Source organism: Pseudorca crassidens, chromosome 11 (genome assembly GCF_039906515.1).
Source record: "Pseudorca crassidens isolate mPseCra1 chromosome 11, mPseCra1.hap1, whole genome shotgun sequence".
In the NCBI taxonomy this organism is placed as follows: Eukaryota; Metazoa; Chordata; class Mammalia; order Artiodactyla; family Delphinidae; genus Pseudorca; species Pseudorca crassidens.
In genome coordinates, this window is record NC_090306.1 from 3,542,218 (window position 1) to 3,557,755 (window position 15,538).

Here is a 15,538-nt window from a genome sequence, read left to right on the forward strand (position 1 = left end):
TGCTGCCTTCCCCGAGGGACAGGGGCTCACCCTGGGGAGGCGGGGGGGGGGGGGTTCCAGCCTCCCAGCTCCGGGGCAGATCGTTCAACCTCAGAGACGTCACCTCCTCACCTAACAGTGGATGTAGCCATCTTCCTTGTTGCTCAGCCAGGCTGAGGGGAGAGCAGAGGTGAGAGCCCAGGACCTCAGGGCTGAGGAGTTGGGATGTTGTGAGGTTTGGCCTTTTCTCTGGAAGGTGGGGGCCGAGGCTCAGACGAGGGAGAGGTTTGCCGGGGGTTGCAGCCGCTGGCGGCGCGTGGCCAGTGCGCTGTGCCGTTTGGGGTTCACCCTGCCGCTCTGCCCGAGGGCTCACCTGTCCGTTAGGTCCTGAACATATGTGGTGCCGCGCCTCCCCACGTGTGGTGCTGGATGGACAGGTGGCCCTTCTCCTGCCATATGCTCTGGCCTGTTTCGGTGTCATGGCGCCAGGGCCAGGGAGGCGCTCTGTCGCGGAGCTGGGCACTCGCCTTGCTTCCACGTCCCCGCACTCCTCCCTCCCTGTGCTTGCTCCGTCCATACCTGGCCCAACGCTCAGCTTGATGCCAGGGATGCACACAGAGAGGTATGAGGGGAGGCACCCCGCCCCGGGCGGCCATTGCGCTGGAGCATCACCGGCCAGGGCAGCGCTGGCGGGTGGGAGAAGGGTCCAGGGCTGGTGAGTGGTCAGACGGTCAGAGCCGCTGCAGAGTGTTAGGTGGGGGTCAGGGCGGGGCTGGCCAGCCTGGAGGAGGAGGTGGGCGTCAGCGGGGACCCGAGGGCCCTGGGTGGGACTGAGAATGGTGCAAAGGGGGAAGAGGAAGGTTTCTTGGGTGGGTGGGGTGCTGTGAGACAGGCATGGAGGCGGTGGTGTGGAAGGTGCAGTGAGGGACCCGAGGGCTCCCGCCGAGGAGTGGGGAGGCTCTGGCCAAACACGTTTTATTTTCAGGGCTGGGTCTCAGTGTCAGTGATTGGGCGGCACGTGTCTGATTAGATTTAGCTCGTCGGACACAGCGATCGCGATCATTATTTTGGCTCAGAGCATTGCTGAGAACCTGACTCTACCTGTCACTGCCGCTTGCTCACCTGCCGGAGGATGGAAGGGACCGGAGGGAGGCGGGGGACTTCCCGAGGCTCCCGTCGCCAGGAGCCCGGTGGAAGGGGGCCCTTGGGATCCAAGGACAGGAGGCAGGGAGCCCAGTCCTGCTTTGGATTCACTCCGACCCCTTCTGGGTCACAGAGCCACTTCCCGCCCGCCGCCGCCTGCCTGCCTCGGCCCACCTCCTCTCGAGCTGGCTTTCCGCTTATCTTAATTTATTGATGAAAACTTGTTTTACGGTCCAGAGCACAGACGGCAGCAGCTCCCTGCCAAAAGAAAGCATGCTCGCCAATCGGGAAAGCGAGCTGCCTCCGGGAGATGGGTGGCTGGGGAAGGGAGGGTGGGGCGGCAGAGTGACGGACGCGCATCTGGCCTGACTGTGCAGCGGCCTGGATGGGTGGGGGGGCCCCGCGGGGCTGGGGGCTGGGAGCTGGGGGCGCGGGGCTGCCGCCTCGGCGGGAACCCTGGCTAACAGCCGCTCTGCCACGTCTTAGCAGTCAGGATGAATGAGGACCGCAGGCCGTAAGCGCTAATAATGACCCTCGTTTATAGCTTGTAAAGGCGCCACGCTGGGAAGTTTATTTTCGTGCTTCTCATTCAGTCCCAACTACAACTCTGTGTGGTAGGAACCATGAATTCCCCATTTAAAAAACAAGCCCTGGAAAGTCGTTTTCTGAGATTCCCGCCCCCCCCCCGCTGGTACATGAGGGCTCCGTGAACTTGAACCAAGGCCAGAGCCGTCTGTAGCCCCGACCCAGACCTCCCACTGGCCCTGTGCTCTTCCGCGTCGTGGCTGCCTGTCTGGCTGGTCTTGCTGGTCCAGCTGGGTGTCCTGCTCCTGGGTGGCCGTGGTCAGCAGGGTGCCCGGCTCAGGGCAGGTACTGAGGCCCCTGCGGAGGGACTGGGCTGAGGGGCGTCAGGAGTGGGGGTCAGGCCTCCCTGTCTCTCCTTTCTAAAGACAGGAAGTTCTCCGAGTCACTTCTGAGCGTTCCTCTGAAGCTCCGTTTCCTGGTGGGTCAGAAGTGGATGTCCCCATGAGGGTGCTGACCACGCCGGGCGGGGACGGGCCTTCGAAAGATGGGGCCTGGGCCCCCGCGAGCTGCAGAGGCCTCATCTGTAACGTGGGGTAGTGAGTCCAGGGGTCTGTGGGGAGCGTGTGGAGTGGCGCGTGTGAAAGCCCCTCCAGAAGAACGCAGCACGGGGGTGGGAGGACGGGGAATCGTTTCCACCAGCTCCTCTGTTGTGCAAATAGAGGCACAGTAAGAAGGTCCACCGAGCCCCAGAGTATTTATTTTGTTCCTTCTTGCTTCTTCATGCAGAGGTATGGCCAACAATTTTCGCAACTCTGGTGAAATCAGCAAAGTGGGCAGTGCAGGTTGGCTGGACGTCGGCCCCCAACACATGTGCACTCCGTGCACCCCTCCCTGCGGGGGGCACCCCTAACAATTGTTCCTCGCCTCTACCCGCCCAGCCGGCACGCAGGACAGACCACCTGCCGCTCCTTCCAGCTGCGCCTGCTGGGGTGTGTCCCGGACCCCTGCACTTCTCCCCGCCTCCCTTGACTCAGACTGGGCTACAGTGGAGAATGTTAATAAAATGAAGTTTGGGGTTTTTGTTTGTTTGTTTGTTTGTCTGAGGCATACAGAGGCTTCAGTCAAAGGATTGGAGTCGCATCAGACTGGATTAAAATCCAGCTCAGATGAGATACTTAACCTCTGATCCTTGGTTTTCTCATTTGCAAAGTTGGGGGAAACAGTAGGAACTACCTTGTCTGTTTTTTTTAAATTATTAAAAATTTTTTTATTGTAGTATAGTTGCTTTACAATGTTGTGTTAGTTTCTACTGTACAGCAAAGTGAATCAGTTATACGAGTATATATATGTAGACCCCCTCTTTTTTAGATTTCCTTCCCATTCAGGTCACACAGAGCACTGAGTGGAGTTCCCTGTGCTCTACAGTAGGTTCTCATTAGTTATCTATTTTATACATAGTATCAATAGTGTGTATATATTAACCCCATTCTCGCAGTTTATCCCACCTTAGTATCCATAAGTTTGTTCTCTACATCTGTGTCTCTATTTCTGCTTTGCAAATAAGTTCATCTGTACCATTTTTCTAGATTCCACATATAAGCGATATTATACGATATTTGTTTTTCTCTTTCTGACTTACTTCACTCTGTATGACAGTCTCTGGGTCTATCCGCGTCTCTGCAAATGGCACTATTTCATTCCTTTTTATGTCTGAGTAATATTCCATTGTATATATGTACCACATCTTCTTTATCCATTCATCTGTTGATGGACGTTTAGCTTGCTTCCGTGTCCTGGCTCTTGTAAATAGTGCTGCAATGAACACTGGGGTGCATGTGTCTTTTGGAGTTATGGTTTTCTCCGGGTATATGCCCAGGAGTGGATTGCTGGGTCATATGGTAGTTCTGTTTTTAGTTTTTTAAGGAACCTCCATACTGTTCTCCATAGTGGCTGTACTGATTTACATTCCCACCCACAGTAGGAGGGTTCCCTTTTCTCCACACCCTCTCCAGCTTTTACTGTTTGTAGATACCTTGTCTGGTTTTTGTGGAAAGGGGTTGACACAGTTCCTGGCGTGGATCAGCGGTCAGTAGATGCTAGCTTCCTCATCCGTGTTCTCAGTATCGTCATTGTCATCGTCACCACCCTTGTCACCACCATCACTGTCACCATCCCTGCATTTTCCCCCACCCTCTTAGTCTACAGGTGGGTCCCAGGCACGCTGTACGCAGCAGCTGGCCTTCCCCTCTCCAAGCATGGACATGTCCAGGGACTCCTTTCTGATGTATTTGGGACGCCCTAGGTCTAAGCAGTGGGGTCTGGTGGGTCAGAACATGGTTTCCAGAGGCAGATTTCCTGGGTTCCTTCACCACGTAACCTCTCTGTGCCCTCACCCTTCCAGGTGTAGAACGGGAGGACGAATGACCTCCCCCTGTCCCCACCATTGGGTTGGGAGGATTAAGTGAGGCAGATGCGGCCAAGCACTCAGAACCACGGGCACATGGTTGGGGTCCCTGGCAACACAGCTTCGGTGGGGTAGTGAAGACAGGGAAGGTGCCGGGTGGGTGAGGACAGGGCATGAGGCTCCTCCCTGAATGAGCTCCGTGAGCTTGGGCGCGCTCGCCTGCCAGGCCGTGGCCCGGCTGCTTTCAGCGAGTGACCTGATGGCAGTGGGCACATCAAGGAGTAGAAGGCGGGCCAGGGTCTCCCGTTCTGCCAGATGGCAGCGTCGGCCCAGGGCCGGGGCGAGGAGGGGGTCTCAGGCTGACACGTGAAGTTGGTGCAGAGACCATCTCTGGCAGAGGAACCTGAACTTAACCAGCCCGTGTCCCCCACAGAACATGTCAGAAATGTCAGATCCCGACGTGGGTGGACACGGCTCCCGGCTGGCAGTGTAAATAATCCGGCTCTGAGCAGAGCATCCCTGGAGAGAGGATCAATCGTGTTGGCCACGTCCGAGGCTTACAGCTGAAGTGTGTGTGGGCGGCTGTCCTGGGGCCAGAGCTGGAGCTGGTTGTCCACCACGATCCTTCCCAATATCTACACATGTAATCAGGGAGTGTTATTTGCTGAGCTCAAGCCAGGGAAGACTGTGCCCTTTACATTACGAAAGGGCCTCCGTTCTGTGACAGGCTGAATGGAGGCAGCCCTGACGAATGAGAGGCACCCAGAAGTGGACGTATTTTCATGGCGTGACTCTTCTTCCTCTCTAGGGGGGCTGGGGGCACCTTTCCTCAAACAGGGAGAATGATCCCCACCCCCTCCCCATTCTGCAAGGTGAGTTATAGTCTCCCAGATCATTTGAGCTCTTTGCCAGAAAGATGTGATGTGAATTCAAGGTATCCCTGCATTTTCCAAGGAGCCTGAATAACAGCACAGTGCCTTGTACCATATTTATACACCGAGGAACACAAAGGGCTCGGCAGGCATAAGCCTATCCATCCTCTGTGTCCCCGAGTGCTGGGGAGGTGTTTTTTTCTCCCTCGGTCTTTCAGCGGAGAGACGTCCCAGAAAGGCGGCTGGACCATTACTGTCCCCTGGGGCTCCATGTCCAGAGATGCGGGCTGTGGACGGTTCTGCTTTCTCAGGGAAGCCCAGGTGGCCCTAGTTTCAACATGAACCTTGAAGACAGGTTTCTGAAACCCATCCCTGACTCCCAAGGCAGCCCCAGCTTCATGTTTTATTCTGTGCTTCGATGCCGTCAAGAGTGCCTTTCTCCCCAGAGGCACAAAGTAAAACAAATGCAGGAAGGGAAAAAATACGCCTGTGGTGGGAAAATCCTTTCTCCAGACTCCTCTGACAAGTATTCCGAGTCCTTGGCGCTTTTCCCTCCCAGCTTACCGTGACCTTGGGAGTTCAGACAGTGCCTCTTGCTGTGGCCCAGGCTGTCTCCCCGTGGCTCCCTCCCGGCTCCAGAGCCGTGGCGCTTGGGGCACAGGTGATGAGGGCTCCGTGCACACCCCTGCCCCAGCACAGGGCATCCATTCTTGCACTAGCACCTGCCCAAGAGTTGCTGGTCTTGGGTGGCCCGATGTGCCAAGCTGTGTCCTGTGGAGTGCTGACAAGTTCTGCAGTTTGGGGTCACCTTCCCCGACTCTCCCAGCGAAGGGCAGTCCTCCCACTGGCTCAGGGAACAGAAGCGTCCAGTGGAGCCGGGACAACCGACTGTCTCCTCCATCTGAGAAGCTCTTCCCAAGCCTGCCCCCTGCTGTTTTAGCCCATCTCCTCTCCTTTATAGAGCAGGGGTGGAACACAGCTGTGTGCTCTCCCGAGGGGAGCAGAACCCCGCCATCCAGGGGCTCCATCCTCGTGGGGCGAGCTTGGGAACCCTGGGTTACAATGCTCCCCTCGTGTCCCTTCTGCCCTGCAGCCACCCCACCCCACCCCACCCCAGCTTGAACAGGAAGCACGTGCAGCTCTGCCAGCCTGGTGGGCCCGCCCTGGAAGGGCCGCCACTTAGCCTGGGTCAGTGTGGACAGACTGATGAGTGGTCACGCCCCCTCTACAAGGCTGGCAGGGGCTTTGTAGCATGCGCTGCTCCTTGGCGTCCTGACCACACATCAGCCTGTGGTCCATCTGGGCCTGTTCCTTGGGCCCCCTTGGGGGCTCCGAGCTGCTTCCCACCTCCTTTTCTTTCCATCTCCCCACCGAGTGAGCAGGCCTGTGGCCAGTCCGAGACTGAGCTGCCGTGGCTGCCACCCCAGAAGGTCGATTTGGGCCCCGCTGTCCGATTTGAGGAGCCCAGATGGCCTGGGAACTGGGGCGCAGGTGCAGGTAGGGGAGGTGAGCCCTGTTGCCCGGCAAGCCTTTCTCCCAGACATTAAAGGGGCCGTGTTGCGAGAGCCCAAGGTAGACCCCCTTCCCCAGTTCTAGTCCTTGCCCTTTGCTCCCTGGCCATCAGCTATCGTGGAGACTGGGCCTGCTGTTGGCACCCCTGCCCTGGCCTTTGAGGCCCAGGGACAGACACAGGGCTTGCCACCCTGCAGTCCCACAGGTGCCTTGGCTGGTGTGAGCACTTAGGCAGGGCAGGTGCCCTCCATACTGAGGCCAGGCCAGGAAGCCCAAACAGGTGGGCAGTGCTTCAGCAAAGCCAGTCTCCTCCCTTGCCTCCAGTGGGGTCAGAGGAGGCCAGCCCCTTTGTGCAGCCAGCTTGGGGCCAAGGCTGCGGTACCTGCATTTACCCCTACCCAGGACCCTAACTGACTGGAGGGAGGAAGGACTGGCCTCAGGGTCTCAAGAGGGGTCTCCCCCCGTCTCAGCTCTTTCATCCCCAGCACTTTTAAGAGTCCTCGATAGCAAGAGGTATCGTAGCAGGAGCCCCTCTCAACCGATGGGGTATGCCAGTGAATTGGGGGCGTGGTTCCCATGTTCCCGATGTCCCTGCAAAGCTCGCTGGAGAGAAGTGGGCTCGGGAAGCATGTAACTTAAGAGCTTTGTGAACGTCAGAGACTCAACAGCTCCCAAATACAGCATCCCCGAAGTTTGGCCGCATTTAAACGCTCTCCCCTAGAACCACCTTAGATAGACAAATAACCACATTCTGCAGTAATCAAAATGTAACTGGGTTTTAGACATGCAAATGCTTTATGTCGTGTTTATTCGGCGGAAAATTCGGCTCGGAAATATGGGTGTGATCTCCCTATCACCTCTGCAAGCTGGTGATATTGGAGGCTGTGAAGTTGTGAAGAAATTGGAGGCTTTGAGAGAGAAAGTGTGGGGTTAAAAATAGAATGGCCGAGGAACCATGCTGTTTGACTTTGAGTCATGTGCAAACTCAATGTGAACCACACCTGTGCTGTGGCTCCCAGCCCAGCCAGGGGCGGCACAGGCTGGATTACTAGAGGTATAGAGCTCAGAGTGCAGGAGGGGAGAGTGGTGTCTTGCACTCTGCACTGGTCTCTCTGGAGCTGGAACCTAACTTTGGTAGTGGAGGGTGACTCAGAGGTGAGAGCCCTAAAAGCCCTTTTATAGGCCAGGAGAAGGTTGGGAAAGGATTTTGTTAGAGACAGGCCTTGAAGAACCTCAGGTCCTGCCACACTGGATCTTGGTGGGCTTCGCGGGCAAAACTAGGACTGACGCACGTTAGCCCTGGGGAAGCGGATTCCTGAGTTAATAAGGAAGAATTCTTGACCAATTAGAGCTGTGCAAAAAAGGAACAGAGTGTGTTATTGGCTGGTGAGCACCGGGACCCCGGGGTGCTCAAGCGGAGGCTGGACCCCTGGGGCCAGGCACAGAGGAGCCCTCTCACGGGCGCCCACCCCTTTCCGTGCCCTGGTCCTTCTGTCTCCGGGTGGCTTTGGCAAAGGTGTCCCTGTGACGTTGTCCCTTCTGTGTGGAATTGGAAGCTCTGTCTGGAGGCCCCCATCTCCCTTTATGGCCGTGACATTGAATGAGCTGCAGCCCACCTCCCCGCCAAGAGGCGAGGGTGGCTGAGACACGATGTAGCCACCCCCTCAGTCCTCGCGCTGACACCTTTCCCCCTTCTCTGCGTGATGAAGTTCCTAGCAGCCGGCTTCTCCCAGGGCCAGGCAGGATCGTTAACAGCCAGCGCACTGGCTGTGAAATTATAGTCGTTTCTGTTTGCTGTTTTATTCTCCACATCCACTAATTTATTAAATGCTGTTAAACGTTGCACTTGGCCCTGACTCATAGAGAACACGGGGGCGTGCTGAGGCCAAGGATTTGAGGGGCTCCTGCAAAGCAAAGAGAGCGTGGGGGGCAGGGGCGCTGCAGAGACACAGAGGCCGCGGGGATGAAAGTAGCCAGAGGGTGTGCTGAGCTCTGAGGGGATGGGGCAGGTAGAGAAGGCGACTTAAACAGGCGAACGGGGGCTACAGGGGAGCTGCGGGGGAACTTGGCACGGGGGTGGTGAAGAGGGTGCAAAGGGGGCCTTCTTTTTCAGGTGGGTTTGTGTGTCTGGCTATGGTCCTGTTCCCAACCCCTCCCACCCCTCCCTCCCTCCATCCCTCCATCCCTCCATCCCTCCCTCCATCCATCCCTCCCTCCATCCCTCCATCCATCCCTCCCTCCCTCCATCCCTCCCTCCATCCATCCCTCCCTCCATCTCTCCCTCCCTCCATCTCTCCATCCCTCCCTCCATCCATCCCTCCCTCCATCCATCCCTCCCTCCATCTCTCCATCCCTCCATCCATCCCTCCCTCCCTCCCTCCATCCATCCCTCCCTCCATCCATCCATGCATCCCTCCCTCCCTCCATCCCTCCATCTATCCCTCCTTCCCTCCCTCCATCCTTCCCTCCACCCATCCCTCCATCCATCCATCCATGGAACAAATATTTCTGTAGTATCCAGGCATGTTCTGGGCCCCACGGTGGTAGAGAAGGGGCTGAGATGTGAACCTGGCCTGGGAGCATTGGTGTTTCTGTGGAGATGGGCAGCGCGTCTACACAGAGGGCCAAGTAGGGATGTCCAGCCCTGGCACAGGAGGTCACCCCAGGGAGGGCCTCCCTACACGTTGGGGAGATGGTGGCAGCTGTGGGGGACACAGGCAGTGGCTGCCCTTTGGCTCTAAGCAAGTGAGGGAGGAAGCTCAGGGGGGAGGTTTGTTCAGGGGAGGTTATGGTTTCCCTCCCGGAGAACTGGGGTGCTGTGTGAAAAATACATAAGGACACATGGCAGGAGCATGCATTAAAACCACAGATCAGTGTGGTTGCAGCTGAAGACGGGGAAAGGCCATGGGGGTGTTGGCTAATTACAGCAGACGTGATAAATGAGGCCATAGCCTGCGGGCCTCGGTCTGCACGCTGTGCATCTGTTGGATGGGCCCAGGGTGATGAGGAAGATGCTGAGACCCTGAAGCGTCCTGCACCTTCTCCCTTCTGAAGAGAGAGCCTGGAGGAGGGAGACCCATGGGCATTGCCAAGGGAGGCGCTGTTCTAGGCCCTGGGGATTTAGTAACGAACAATACAGACCAGGTCCTGGTCCCTGTAGAGAGCAGGGAACGGACAAATGCCAAGGGTTTGCTCACCTTTGGATGGGGGTTCATTTGGAGCCCGAGTGGAAAATACTTGGAAGTGCCCTTGGTTGGGGGAGGGGCAAGGGGCAGGGAGGCTCGGTGGTCAGGGTGGCCCCTGGGCCTGCCTCTGCCCAGCCAGGCCCGGACCGCAGCAGGGTGGCTGGTGCCTTTGGGTCGGTCAGTTGGCTGGGTCCTGGTGCTTGGGTCACCCCGCCTCGCCCCGGGGTTTCTTCCTGCCGGGGGGCTTGAATCTAGCTGGTTGTGTCTGAGACAACCCTCTGCTTTGGGAAGCCAGTTTCCCCGAATGCCACCAGCTGAGCTCACCAGCGCTGAGCTCTGGCTGTGCCCCTGCAGGCCCCGCCTCCTTCCTGTGCTGGGCGCCGCCCCCCCCCCCCCCCCCCCCGTGTGGGGTGGTTTCCCCCTGTCCCTCCCATCCCTCCCTCGCCCTCCCTGCCCCTTCTGTGGCTTCAGAGGTGGCTTCCTGTCCTCTTGCCCTCCCGCCCAACAAACCCTGTCTGCTGCCATTGCCCCCCCGCAGACATCAGCCCCTCTCTGGCCCTCACCAGCACTGTCCTCCCGTGCGTGTCCCTCTCAGAGCTAGGACGCACCCCACCCTGGAGGGACACACCAATTCTTCCTCGGGTGTCTGTCTTCTCTGTGAGTTGGTAGCTGGGGGGTGGACACCTGGCTTGGGCAGGGGGCTAGGGCAGCGGTTCTCCATCTCTATTGGCATTTGGGGCCAGATGTCTCTTTGTTGCGAGAGGGCTGCCCTGTGCACTGTAGGACAGTTAGCAGCGTCCCTGGCCTCTGCCCACTCAGGTGCCAGTAGCACCCTCGCCCCAAGCTGTGACAACAAAAAAGACTCGACATTGCCGGATGTCCCCTGGGAGTAAAGTTGCTCTGGTGGGACCACCGGACCGGGGTGAGAACAGCGTGTCTCAGGCTTGGATGAGCTGGGAAATTCTCTAGTCCAGATGCCACATCTTAAAGGGCTTTGGGCCGCAGAGAGGGAAAGAACCTTAGGGTCACACGGGAGCAGCGTAATGAAGGAGGCATTTTAGGGAAAGGATTCAGGCAGGTCTTTGCAGGCTGGGCTGAAAAACGGAGGCCAGAAGAAGGCAGGGGCGCGTGGCCGGGACCTGGCGCCTCTCACCCGCCGGGGCTCAGTGGGGGTGGCGCCGGGGCTCTGCGTCAAATGCCGGGCAGCCAGGTCCCGGGCTGGGCCTGGCAGTGTGATGTCCTAGTCTGTGAACTTAGGGTCTGGGGGCTCTGCTGGTTTGGGGTCAGAGACGGGAGCAGAGGGTCCCTCCATCTCAGCAGGAGGCCGAGGATGTGGGGTGAGCAGGGCCTCTCGTTGCCTGCAGGGCCTCATTCATTCAGCAGTGGCCTTTTGGGGACGGGGACGCGTGTGTGGCTCTGAGGAAGGTGCGGGACTTGGGTCCAGGCTGCCGGTGGAGGCTGCCCTGCTGTCCGCAGCAGGCCTTACCCGAGACTTACCCGGGACAGGGTGACCTCAGACAGGAAATGAGAGGGAAGCAGAGGTGTGGGGAGCAGCTCGTCCTCCCCGGTGGGCTGTGGGGAGCTGGCACAGCAGGGCAGAGGTTGGGAGGCCTGAAGTCACCGAGGTGACTGGCTCCTGGAGGTTCTGAGCTGTTGGGATTTCCCACGTGGGGCCCCTGTCCACGAGGCACACGGGGAGGGGAGGCACAAGGGGACCCTCCCGGGCCCACTCCCGGTGGGAACCGGCTGCTGGGAGGGAGCCGGACAGTCGTCCCTTGGTATCCGTGCATGCTGACGTCCCTTATATAAAGTGGTGCGAGTACCCTGAGGACTTTCCCGGGCCCGGGGATGGTCCCGAGGGGCCCGGTGTCTCCAGCGCAGGGTGGGAGGGCGTCCTGCGGCTCCAGGGTCCCAAGGCCAGGCTCCCTACCTGTAGCGAGCGACCTAGCCTGTAGCAAGTGACCTGGCAGCAGCGGGGTCTCCTCTTTTTCTTTTCTTTTTGCGGTACGCGGGCCTCTCACTGTTGTGGCCTCTCCCGTTGCGGAGCACAGGCTCCGGACGCGCAGGCTCAGTGGCCGTGGCTCACGGGCCCAGCCGCTCCGCGGCATGTGGGATCTTCCCGGACCGGGGCACGAACCCGTGTCCCCTGCATCGGCAGGCGGGCTCTCAACCACTGTGCCACCAGGGAAGCCCGGGGTCTCCTCTTTTTCATTCCAGGGTCTGGGTTTTAGAGCCATAAATCTTCAGCATGGAGAGCATGAATTTCCATGGTGTGATTAATGAAAGAAAAATTGAGCCGGCAGCACAGAAAATGACCGGATTGAGCAGAGTCAGTGACAGGTTGGATGTCTCTGAGCCTCCCTGCAAACCCAGAGCTCTGACCCGGCTTGGGGCGCCACCTGGTGGTTGGGGGTGTGGGTGGCACCCAGTCCCTGGCTGAGCTGGGTGGATGCCCCGTTGTGTGGGGTGCCGCTCTGGGCCTGGTGTGCCCACACCGCGGACTCGGCCCCGTTGCAGCGGGGCTGCCGCAGGGCACGGGGCGAGGGCGGCTGTCCACGGCGTGGGGCCCCAGCAGCTGCTCCGCTCGGCCGGCTCCATCTCTGCAGCCCTGGGAGCTGTCTCCGGTTTAGTGCCGCGCGGGAATAGCCCCGCTTCTTTCGGCATGCCCCGTCTGGACTGCCTTTCCGTCTCCTCATTTATCAAAATCCTACTCATGCGTCGAAGCCGAGCAAGCCCTTCCAAATACATCTCGAATTGGACTGTCTCTGAGCACTCCTGCACAGCCTCCCGCTGGAGGTCCCTCCAGCCCCGCCTGGTCCCCTGGTCACGGCAGTGGCGTCCTGATGGCTCGCCCATCGCACTTTGCCCTCCGATGCCCTATTCTCCACACAGCAGCCAGAGTGACCTGCTGAAACCACAGATCACGTCCCTGTCCTGCTCCCGGGCTTCCCATCCCATCAAGAACACCACCATTTTCGTTCCTGATGCCTGCGAGCTCCCACCCGCCGGTCCCCCACCACTGTCACTCTGTCACCTCTGGTCCCCGGCTGGCCAGGCTCCCCCCACCCAGGGCTTTGCACTGCTGTTTCCTCTAGAACATTCTTCCCCCGCTTATTTGCGTGCTTATTTACTTCCCCTCTTGTGGGTTCCTCCTCAAGTGCCACCTTCCCGAGGGGCCTTTCCTGCCCCTGCCCCTGCCCCCACACTCCCTCTCATCCTGACTGTTTCTCTTCACGGCACTGGGAAGCCTGTCGTGTGCTTGCTTGTGTGTCCCCTCTTCCCCAGGGCGGGTCTCTGCCGGCGCCGTTGCCACCGCTGCCCCGTGCTTAGAGCAGGGCCCGGCTTTAACGAGTACGAGTTCCATTCCGGTTCGTGGAGCAGATGAGAGAGGAAGTCGTCTCCTGGGCAGCCTCTGCCGGTGCCTGGCCTTCCCGCTGTGCGCCTGCGTGTGGCCGCCTGGCCCTCGCTGCCACGTGTCCGCTCCCCGGAGTGGGGGCAGCTCGAGAGCAGAGATGGGCTTGCATCCTGGGGGCCGCAGCGTGGCGCCCGGCTCGCGACCTGTCTCCCGGAGGCCGGCGCCTGGCCCTGGTCACCCTCTTCACGGGCCTTCTTTCTTTCCAAGTCCCACAACGGTCCAGAAGGGGAGTGGTAGTGTCTCATTCCCCACCTGCCCCGTGCACGTGCCTGAGGGGCTGCCCCCTCCCCCTGCCACCTGAACTCTGTGCCACTTACTTGGCCCCCGTGCGTACGGCCTGGGGTGGATGCTGCCCTACCCTGGCTCCCGTCTGGTCCGAGCCGAGGCCCTGGGAAGGCAGGTCCCTAACGTGGCTGTGGCTCCTCTGTGCTGTAGGTTCTCGGTAGATACCTGTCGGCCGACTGACTAGCTCCCGAGACCCCGCAGACATCCTTGAGCCCCTGGAGGGAACGGGGGGGTGTCAGCTTATGGCGTGTAAAACAAGGCTGCTATGGAGACCTGCAGCCCGCGGAGTGGGAAACTGCAGCCGCGGGCATCGCAGCCCCAGGGGTGCCGTGGAGCGGAGTGGGTTCCAGCCGGGGGCGGCTGCTGCTCCCTGGGATGGATGGTGAGGTCATGGCGGACCCATGCCCTGCACATCGGCCAGCCCCTCAGCCAGGCCAGGGAGCTCCTTCCTGTTTCCATATGCGTGAAATTTGTTCTTCCAGCTCCTGAGGACCATGGACAGGTGGCCCTTCCGGTCAGGGCAGCGGGACCCAGTCACCACAGGGTCTGGCTCTGAGAAACTGGCTCGGCGTTTCCCTCCAAAACTCCTCACTTGCTTCCATGACCATGTGGCCCCTCCCCGCCTCCTTCCGGAGCGCCAGGCCCTCCTCTGCTGAGTGGGACCCCCATGGCCACGCACGTGCAGTTAGGACCTTCCGTACTTGTTACGTGCTTTCCCTGCGCCTTGTTTAATTTGTCCTCATTGACGTGACCCTCTGAGCTTCGAGAAGCTAGTTCCATCCCGTTTGACGCGGAGAGGCTGGGGCCTTCGTGCAGGTCACACCACCCAGCTGCACCCTGTCCGTGTCTCACGGTTGGGGCCGGGGGAAGTGGGGGCAGTGGAGGGACACGCAGTCCTGTGAGTCTTGTGGAGACGGATACCAGAGCAGTGCCGGGCTAACAGGCTTCCCTTTCTCTCCAGCTCTGTGGCTGTGGACTGCTTGGAGTGGGCATTTGGCTCTCCGTGTCCCAAGGCAATTTTGCCACCTTCTCCCCCAGCTTCCCATCGCTGTCTGCAGCCAACCTCGTCATTGCCATAGGCACCGTCGTCATGGTGACGGGCTTCCTCGGCTGCCTGGGCGCCGTCAAGGAGAACAGGTGCCTCCTTCTGAGTGTAAGTTGGACCCCAGACTCCCCAGCCCTCCGAACGCTGGATCGCCCTGCATCTGAGCCCCTGAGCCCGGAGAAGTAGCTCCTAGAATGGTCTTTGCCTGACCCCACCCCTCTTCCTCATGATTGGCTGCCCCTGCCCTAGGCGCCCCTCCCACTCCTTGACTGGTGTCTGCCTCCTCTCCCTGCCCTCCCCATCTGGGAGTCCTCAGGAGCCGTGGCCTCTCCCGTACCTGGGAAGTCCTGTCTAGGTGTTACCTGTCCCCGGCCACCCCGTTTGCACCCCGTCCCCGGCTGGGACCGCTGCCACGTGCCCACGCCTGCACCTTCTGTTTGCAGTTTTTCATCGTCTTGTTGATCACCCTCCTGGCGGAGCTGATCTTAATTATCCTCTTCTTTGTCTACACGGACAAGGTAAGCCTTCCAGGAGGGGAGGGGGCGTATGGAACTTCCTTGCCCCTGGGGTTGGGTCTGGGAAGCCGGAGGAAAAGCAGTGACAGTTCATACTTGTGAGGAGAGGAGAGCTAAGAAGGGCCTGGAGGAGAGGTTTTGGTGGGGGCTCATTACCTAGTGTAGTCTTAGGAAGTGGAGTCCTCCAATGACCACGGGATGCCACGGACGGCCTCTGGCACAGAGAGCTCCCCGTCACTGGGAGTATTCAAACACAGTTGTGGGGAAGGGATGCAGAGCTCACTAGGTGCCTGGGCTGGGTGATAGGAGCGTAACCTATTGGTAACACAGGGGAAGCTTCCAGGTGACAGTGCGTAGGGCTCACAGTGGAGGCAGCTGTGATTCCAGAGACCTTTGGGGACAGACAGCTGCTCCCAGGCTGCCCCGGGGGTTCAGGAGGGTGGAGCAGGGACCCCTGGCGACCCCGCCAGGCTGGACGGTTCCCTGCAAAGTTGGGGAACTTCTTCTGGGACCGCCAGGAACGATTGGCCAAGCGCGGGCTTTGGGCTCGGTGGGCCCTTTGGGTGCGTTGTACCCAGAACCGTGTTACCATCTTCTCCTTGGGTCTTGAAGGAGGCGCCCGGGCCACGCTGAGAGGGAGAGGCACTCTTAGGATTTG

The 15,538-nt window shown here is 59.5% G+C and overlaps 1 protein-coding gene across 3 annotated transcripts in view; it reads left to right on the forward strand.

Annotated features, from left to right (window-relative positions):
- Window positions 1-15,538, forward strand: part of TSPAN9 (tetraspanin 9) — a 183,112-nt gene that overhangs the window by 161,105 nt on the left and 6,469 nt on the right. For all 3 annotated transcript variants that reach the window (XM_067695428.1, XM_067695427.1, XM_067695426.1), the window contains 2 exons: window positions 14,282-14,473; window positions 14,809-14,883. In XM_067695428.1, the coding sequence (XP_067551529.1) occupies window positions 14,282-14,473; window positions 14,809-14,883 (267 nt within the window). The remainder of the gene's footprint in view (window positions 1-14,281; window positions 14,474-14,808; window positions 14,884-15,538) is intronic.